The sequence below is a fragment of the Triticum urartu genome, chromosome 2A (assembly GCF_056163025.1).
Source record: "Triticum urartu cultivar PI428250 chromosome 2A, HENAU_Tu73, whole genome shotgun sequence".
NCBI classification, from domain to species: domain Eukaryota; kingdom Viridiplantae; phylum Streptophyta; class Magnoliopsida; order Poales; family Poaceae; genus Triticum; species Triticum urartu.
Window position 1 is genome coordinate 537308544 of NC_141874.1, and position 8984 is coordinate 537317527.

The window sequence follows — 8984 nt, forward strand, 5'->3', positions numbered from 1 at the left end:
GAACAGGGACTAGATCCGCAGGGGGGAGATATCCCTGCATCTGGATCTTGGTCAGCTGGGCGTGGGATATAGAATAGCTCTCCCAATCGCCTTTTTGCGGGCCGTGGTGGCGGGAAGAAGAACTGGGAGCGCTGGCCATGTTTGCGTGGTTTCTTGTGGCAAGCTCTGAGGATTTTCTGCCTGGTATGGAATGGCACTTGAGATTCAATCTCCTTAACTAGGCGCCTTCCCCGCACGGCCCGGGTGTTATGTGTAAAAATGCTTGGACCCTTCATATTCATCTGACATGTGGGAGCTGGAGCGGCGATGGCGCAGAAGACGAAGGATATAACATCTAATGTAAAGCCGAAGACCGATGACCGAAGACCGAAGATGTAAAACTGAATACAGTCCTTTGGTTCAGATGCTTGGAGATCTGCGGAGGAGGAACCCGCCTTGCAATGACAAAGACAATTTGCGCGCAGGACATGTCATCATTGAAGACTGGTTCGGGGGCTACTGGGGGAGTCCTGGATTACGGGGTCCTCAGGCGTCCGGGCTATGCAACATGGGTCGGACTAATGGGCCGCGAAGATATAGGATAGAAGACTCTCCCCCGTGTCCGGATGGGACTCTCCTTTGTGTGGAAGGCAAGCTTGGCGTGCGGATATGGATATTCCTTTCTCTGTAAACCGACTTTGTACAACCCTAGCCCCCTCCGATGCCTATATAAGCCAGAGGGTTTAGTCTGTAGAGGCAATCATAATCATACAGGCTAGACATCTAGGGTTTAGCCATTACGATCTCGTGGTATATCAACTCTTGTAACCCCTATACTCATCAAAGTCAATCAAGCGGGACGTAGGGTATTACCTCCATCAAGAGGGCCGGAACCTGGGTAAACATTGTGTCCCCGTCTCCTGTTACCTTCGATCCTTAGACGCACAATTCGGGACCCCCTACCCGAGATCTGTCGGTTTTGACACCGACACCTGTACCTTCGGGATGAGGGTGATGATCCCGTAGTTCAACCGTGAGAGGTCCAAAACACACTGGGCCACCTCATGGAAGAGTGCCATAATTTCCTCCTTAATGGAGGACCAGAAGGTCTGGAAGAAGCGCACCGAAAGACCACCAGGCCCAGGGGCCGACGCGGGATTCATGCCCTTAATGATCGCTTCCACCTCGGCCTCCTCAAATGCAGCGAGCAACGCCCTATTCTCTGACACTTTGCCCTTCATCCCAAATGGACTCCGCGAGGGCGATCCCCAACTGGGGCGGCCAGCAAATAGATTCTTGTAGAATCCGTCTACGTGATCCCGGATTTCTCCGGGGTCCTGCAACAGCTGATCCCCATCCCAAAGAAGCAGGATGGTGCACCTATGTCGACGGCCACTCATGATAGCCTGAAAGTAGGCCGTGTTGGCATCACCAAAGAGGACCCAATTAAAGGATCCCCGTTGGCGCCAGTATTCCTCCTACTTCCGGTAGATCTCCAAAGGGTTGTTCAATGGAGACAAGTACGTACTCTAAATGTCTATCTCGTTCTAGGTACATATTACTACATGCTCTTTTGTCTCTGAGCAGTTTTTGGTCCACGTCTGGTACGTATTACTACATGCTCTTTTGTCTACATGGCATATGTTTTTTTCTTCAATTTCCTGATAGCTACCAGTGTTGGCTTTTTTAGACTCTGAAACATATCGAACAAGAGGTACTACCGGCTTCCTTTTCGGATCATGCTAACACTATTTATACATCAGTTCAGGTAAGAGTCGATGACAAAGAGGATAGAGAAAATTTGGACTCCGAGCAGAAAGAACAAGAGGTATCTACTTATGTAGCTGCTCGGTTTCTTATTTGATGCCTGTAATATCGGCCCTCTTGTTCAAATTCCCTTCTTTGTTTTGTAGCCCCACTCCCATGACGATGACAACCATCTCGTCCCCCACCTAATGGAAAGCAGTGTTGACAGTGCTAGCACATCTCCTCGGTTGCCTGAGCGGCAATGGACATGGAGGCAGTGGGTGTGCTTTGCTTGCCTCAACTCGGGCAGCAGCAGTTTCGCTGCACCTGCCACAACAAGTTCTAACCACTTTGGCGCTTCAGGACAGGGGATTGATCAAGCCGCAAAGGATGATAAATAATGAGGTTGCCCAACCCTGGTTAAACTGCAATACTAGTTTTCTTAAGATTTGTTATTAAAATTGCTTGTTATTCCTGAAAAATACTTGGTCTGTAATAATTAGTATTGTATGCTGATAAGGCAAAGCAAAAAAGATGAATCAGGCCCAGAAATCTCACACCAATATGGCAGAGTTCACGATCTATGGACAGCGGGTTTCCTGGCTTTGCTAGAATCCTATTTTTCAATTTTCCTACTCGACTTTGTTGAGACTTGTTATTTCTATTGAATTCATGGTTACATACAGCCAAGGTTCAATATTGAATTCGTCCTACCGATACTGAAGCTCAGGCTATACTATTGTATTATCAGGATGGATTCCTAATGTTGGCAAGGCATAGAAAATGAACCTCAAACCAATCTGGCAGAGTTCATGATCTACATGCAGCTAGCAAAATAGATGATGCAAGTCAAGACCCAAAATAGATCTGCATGACAGAAGACCTCATGTATCGGATGGCGTAATGACCGGCAACGAGGGCGGCGCGTGGGGACTCGGCTCAGAGCGGCGAGATGGCGTATGATGAGGGGTGTCGAGCCGTTGGAGGCGCCGGCGGCTGGGACGACCGCCGCTCGCCGCGTGGGCCGAAGTCGGCGTGCGCGTTGTTTGCCGTCCGACAGGGCTGGCCGACGCAGATGAGAGGGGGCAGGGGAGAATCTGCGATGAATGGGCGTTGTGGTCGGGTCAGGAGATGGCGGCAAGAGGGGATCAAAGAAGAGAAACATGAGAGAGAGAGAGATGAACCTGCGGGTCATCGCATCCGGCGTTCCCAGTGGCGGCTCTGAAGGGGACACTCTCGGCCCTGGATGCCACGGTCGTCAGCTCCGGACGCCAACCGGTCGCGGGAGAGGAGAGCCACGCTCTCCTGCCTTATGCACGCGAGGACCACGATGACGATGACGGGACATGTATGGCCGGGATCCGGTAGGCAAGGTGAAGGAGACGGCGACAGCGTGGGGAAGCAGACGGCGACGGCGGCAGGCGGGGGCTGCTACTTCTCCGAAGGAGGGGGCTGTGGGAAGGAGAAGAGGCGGGGCGGGGAGGATGGCTGGCGGCAACAGGGAGGAGAGGAGAGCGGGCGGGAGCAGGAGGGAATCGGCTAGGGTTCCAGCGCTAGCTCTCATTTCTGTTGTTATTGGATATTTTTCCAAGCAGGTGAAATGACAAAAATGCCCTCGGCGGGGCAGTCAATTTACACGCGGTGGCAGGCTGGAGGCCACCCTATTCATTGCGACAGTTTCTGCCTCTAATCCGACGGCCAAGGTCAATCCGGAGCGAGATCAGATGGACGAAATCGCATCAAGGAATCGATCCGACGGCCACTAGTGCCTGAGCTCTGAAAGCGCTTGTAGGGCGCTTGGTTTCTTGTTTTAGGATGCTCCGAGGGACACACCCCTGCCACTCACCGGTCACCACCCCTATACAATACCACACTGATCGGGATTAGCTACAACGCGCTGTGTAGTTGTTATAGCTAGTGGTCAAGTCTGCGCGTGCGTGCAAGTGAGGCTAACCCGGTGGCAGGCTTGCGATGACTGGTGGAGGGTTCGCCGTGGCCGATGCCCCGTCGGGCGACTACGGCGGCGGCATAACCTTCTCCGTCGTGGTCACCTGCCTCATGGCAGCCTCCGGTGGCCTCATCTTCGGCTACGACATCGGCATCTCAGGTACCGGCCTCACAAGTGTATGCAATTCTGCCGAGATGTGTCTTTCTCTAATCTCTATGCATGTACGTACATCGGTGATAATGTTTGGTCGATCAGGGGGCGTGACGGCGATGGAGTCATTCCTGGAGGAATTCTTCCCGGGCGTGCTCCGACGGATGGCGGCGGCGCGGCGGGACCAGTACTGCGTCTACGACAGCCACGTGCTCACGGCGTTCACGTCGTCGCTGTACCTGGCGGGGCTGGTCGCGTCGCTCGCGGCTGGCCGGGTCACCAGGGCGGTCGGGAGACAGGCAGTCATGCTAGCTGGCGGCGCGTTCTTCTTCGCCGGCGCCGCCGTGAACGCCGCAGCGGTGAACATCGCCATGCTCATCGTCGGCCGCATGATGCTCGGCTTCGGCATCGGCTTCACCAACCAGGTATGTTTGGTATTCATAACAGCTGATCTGTATCTGGAACCAGTACAGAATTTTTGGAACTGTATAAGTAGAAACAACGAGCTGGTTGCTGAATTTCAAGAAAATCACAATCTGTTTGGCCCTTTAAACTGTATAAACTCGACCAGATTGTTTACTCTATTGAAGATTTGGTCTAATTTAAATGTTTTTTCAAACAAGCGACAGTTTATTAGGTGGCTAACTCGGTGCCTAAGTATAGTACTCCCTTCATTTTTATATACAAAGCCACAAACTCAAATTACAGGTATCAAAATAAAAATTAATGTGTGCTTTACATACCAAATTATTTTCTCAATTACCAGGTTAATTAATAGGATGCATGCACATTAGAGGAAATTGAGTGGCCAGAAGGGAGGAAGTTGTTGAGCGTGTCATTATCATCCACTACATGCATGCTAGTAATTAAACCATGGATTAATAGTATGAGAAAACATTATTAATATTTGCCTTGATTACTGTTGGTGGCCTTGTATAGATGCAAAATGTGTTTTTCATAATGGCCTCGTATAAAAAAATGGAGGGAGTATTGTTTCTACTCCCTCCGATCCAAATAAATTGTCGCATCTTTAGTAAACTTATTTTGATGTGTGGCGAATGAGCCACCTAATAAACTGAAAGAAAACCTAGACCTGAAAAACCTGAATGTGACAACAATCTACCCAACTGAAGTGATACATCTCTATATATTGTCGTGGCTCCTGATTTTGATGTGTGGCGATTGATCTACATAGAGTGATAAATAAAGCTACTCACCCACCTATCAGATAAAGCTCCCAATGAGACAATAATAGTTCTCTATGTATTGCCCTCACTTTCAATGTAATTTCACTGAAATTTCAGTAATTTCAACAATATTCAGTCAAAATATTTCAACAATTTCAGCAGTAAACATAAGTTCTGAAACTGAGATTCAAAACATATTGCCTGCCTAAACAAGGATTCGCAATTGCATAGAAAAAAGGTTTCATAAAGGGGGTGACTATGGTCCCTCAAAAAGAGGGGTGGGGTGGCTATGGCTTGGTGGAAATTATCTTGGTAGGAGGGCGTAATTCCACACATCTTCTATATCAATATCTATATCTGTATCTGTATCTATCTATATCCATCTATATCTCCGCAAGTCGCTCTTTTATATTGCTGAAGCGAGTCTCACCAACCGAGTTTGCACAGTTCAGCAAATTCGTAAGTTTACCTTCCATGGTCTATACTCATCAATTCCATAATTTAGTGCATATAGGGTTTTCTCAAAAGTCAAACTCTACAAGTTTGAACCAAGATTGTATAGCAAAATATCTACATCCAGAATACCGACTACTCCCGGTGTATCTCATTAGATACATCATAAGATGTATTTTTATAGTGTATACATACTTGGTATGGTAGGTATAAATAGTTTTTCCTCTGAACTTTATCAATGTTTGTAAAGTTTGACTTAAAAAAATGCACCACATTATGGAACGAAAGGAGTACTTGCAATTTACTTCTACCACTCTTACTTAGAATCGCTGCCTAACAATCCCGGATGGAGGGAATAATATTGTAATAGTTCGTCAATCTATATAAACTCCAAGCAAATACAAAAGGTTGACTGAAATTCACTCGGATCCTCTAGCAACTACCGGATTGTATTTGTTGTGTTGAACTCGGACCTTGCCGAGATGAATGAATAAAACAAAACCCATTCTAACTCAAAAAAAGAGACTGAAATGCAATGTATTTTCTTGATGATTATATGCTTTAGCTATGCAGGCATTTAAAGTTATAACCCACTTTAATTAAGAGGTCAACATTTCGGATGGTCCAAGGAGAAACCACGTACCGTGAAGTCCTACAGCCGTTCACATGTCATGCAGATTAGTAGAAAGGTGGTAGCTGGCTGGGCCCTTTGCTTCGTTTGTCCGCTGCCTCCCCTGGTTAGCTAGGGCAAGTGGCTAGTTTTGACTCAGAGGGTGTTTGTTTACAGGGATTTATTGGTCTAGGGACTTAAATAAGTCCCTATAAGTTCCATCTAAATTAAACAGGAGGGACTTGTAGAGACTTAAAGTAGTCATTTGGAACTTATGAAATAAGACTTTTAATGAGGGACTTATAGGGACTTATAGATGTAATATTGTCTTATAGAGACTTATAAGTCTCAGGAACCAAACAGGTAGGGACTTTTTAAGGATTTGAGACTTATAAGTTAAGACTAAAAAAAGTCCTAAGACTTATAAACCAAACAGGGCCTCAACCCATCGCTCTCGTGTTACTCAAATTGAATAGTGGATAGGATGTCGCGTTTCATCTTTTGTTCAGACTTCAGTGGTTAAGGTGCAACATTCTGCTCGTGCAGGCACGCATGGGTGAGTCAAGCATCTCACTTTCCTTCCTTGGGCGGGCGTTGTGGTAGGTTGGTGATAGCTCCTCCTATGTTTCTGTCGTCCGTGCAGCGCTACTCGTCCATTGCCTACATCACATGTCGCACGAATATAATGGTCGACCCGAAGTCGATTACTATTAGGACACACTGACTAATCCGCACGTACTCTCTCGGAGGGAGTACTAATCGCTTGCGTCCTGATTAATAACTACGCTTCACGTGTGCGATGTACGAACAAATGCACCATGTGACGTGACCGTGGCAACTCATGACAGGCGGCGCCGGTGTACCTGGCGGAGACGGCGCCGGCCAAGTGGAGGGGCGCCTTCACGACGGGGTTCCAGCTCTTCCTCGGCATCGGCAACCTCGCGGCCAACCTCACAAACTACGGCGCCGCGCGCATCCCGCGGTGGGGCTGGCGGCTCTCCCTCGGCCTGGCGGCGGTGCCGGCGGCCGTCATCCTCGTGGGCGCCCTGCTCATCCCGGACACTCCCAGCAGCCTCATCGTGCGCGGGCGGGTGGAGCAGGCGCGCGCCGCGCTCCGCCGTGTCCGCGGCCCCAGGGCCGACGTGGACGCTGAGCTGGAGGACGTGGCCCGCGCGGTCGAGGTGGCGCGCTCCAACGAGCAGGGCGCGTTCCGGAGGATCCTCAGGAGGGAGTACCGCCCCCACCTGGTGATGGCCGTGGCCGTGCCGCTCTTCCAGCAGCTCACCGGGGTCATCGTCATCGCCTTCTTCTCGCCGGTGCTGTTCCAGACGGCCGGGTTCGGGAGCAACGCCGCGCTGATGGGCGCCGTCATTCTCGGCGCCGTCAACCTCGGCTCCGCCCTCGTGTCCGTCGCCACGGTGGACCGCTACGGTCGCAGGCCGCTGTTCTTGGCTGGTGGACTCGTCATGATCATGTGCCAGGTACAACAAACACGGAAAGGGAACGCATGCTTTCGGTTTCCACGTCGTGATTCTGACAGTTCGTTTGCTGCTGCCTTTGATTAGGTTGCGGTTGCGTGGATCATGGGGTCGCAGATCGGCCGTGACGGCGAGTCCGCGATGGCGAGGAAGTACTCCGTCGCGGTGCTGGCTCTGACATGCGTGTTCTCGGCGTCGTTCGGGTGGTCGTGGGGTCCCCTGACGTGGGTGATCCCCGGCGAGATATTCCCGGTGGAGGTCCGGTCGGCGGGGCAGGGCATCAGCGTGGCCGTCAACCTCGGCGCCACCTTCGTGCTCACGCAGACGTTCCTCTCCATGCTGTGCAGCTTCAAGTACGCCACGTTCATCTACTACGCGGCCTGGGTCGCCGTCATGACAGCCTTCGTGGTGGCATTCCTGCCGGAGACCAAGGGAGTGCCCCTGGAGGCCATGGGCGCCGTCTGGGCGCGGCACTGGTACTGGGGACGCTTCGTCAAGGTGCAGCAGCCGCCCAAGAACACCGACGCGCTCATAAACTGACGACGTTTAGCGCCTTTGTCATCGTGGCAAAGATGGGTATGGGTGTGGCTTTGATCTCCGTACCCGTACGTGTTTGTGTCTGTGTGTTCGTGTGTGGGTATATGGAGCCGCAGTGCTGCTTGTGGAAAGATTTGTGTTTCTTTTTTCTTTTCGTTTTCTTTTCTTTTGTGGAAAAATGATTGTTGTTTCGTGCTGTTGTAGTACGTCCATTCGTCATTCCGGATTGAATAACATTCGTTGTCTGCGCTAGCAAGAAGAAAATGACACATACAAGAAAATGGACTCATCAAGACTTGTTTGAGAGTTACAAATGACTGTAAAACCAAGGTTTATTTCCCATAACAATTGTTTGAGTGTCAAGTTCATGTGACTAGTTTGCTATCCATTGTGCTTGGCTGACTAATGCTCCAAGTTCATGTGACTAGTTTGCTATCCATTCGATTCCTAGCGCAGGGAAGGAGAGTTTGAGGAGGCGGAGCTCCTAGACATAATGGCGAGGCGCGGGGCGATCAGTGGCCGCAACGAAGGCGAAGGAGACTAGGGATAGCCATGGCAGAGGAAGCTTTGAGCTACGATTGTGGTGGCTACTACAGTGGGCGAGAGGGCCTTCGCCTAAGATGCCCGCCGGCGGTACCTGAAACTTAGTAGCCACCGCTCCTCCCTCCCGCGACGCGCCTGCGCGCGCCGGGGGGGGGGGGGGGCCTAGCCGCCGCTCCTCCCGTCCCCCTCCCACCTCTCCCTCCCCCGCCGCCGCCGGCAGGCGTTGACGGGCAAAGCCCGGTCGGCGCGGCGGCGGCGGGGCCTTTCCCTCCTCCTCTGCCATCGGGGTTCGTCGCGGGGCAGAGCTCGCGGGTGGCGACGCTGGGATGCGGCAGGGCCCAGCGGCACGGCGC

The 8984-nt window shown here is 51.1% G+C and overlaps 1 protein-coding gene across 1 annotated transcript; it reads left to right on the forward strand.

Moving 5' to 3' along the window:
• Positions 1-3579: 3579 nt before the first annotated feature.
• Positions 3580-8355, forward strand: LOC125538648 (sugar transport protein MST1-like). The gene is made up of 4 exons (XM_048701914.2): positions 3580-3832; positions 3929-4248; positions 6922-7554; positions 7639-8355. The coding sequence occupies exons 1-4, from the start codon at positions 3697-3699 to the stop codon at positions 8089-8091; spliced, it is 1542 nt and encodes a 513-aa protein (XP_048557871.1). The 5' UTR covers positions 3580-3696; the 3' UTR covers positions 8092-8355.
• The last annotated feature ends 629 nt before the right edge of the window (positions 8356-8984 follow it).

Bases quoted from the DNA above. Each gene is read 5' to 3' on its own strand.
- LOC125538648 (XM_048701914.2), top strand. From the start codon at position 3,697: ATGACTGGTGGAGGGTTCGCCGTGGCCGATGCCCCGTCGGGCGACTAC. The intron at 3,833-3,928 runs GTACCGGCCTCA...TTGGTCGATCAG, and splicing joins CTACGACATCGGCATCTCAG to GGGGCGTGACGGCGATGGAG. The intron at 4,249-6,921 runs GTATGTTTGGTA...AACTCATGACAG, and splicing joins GCATCGGCTTCACCAACCAG to GCGGCGCCGGTGTACCTGGC.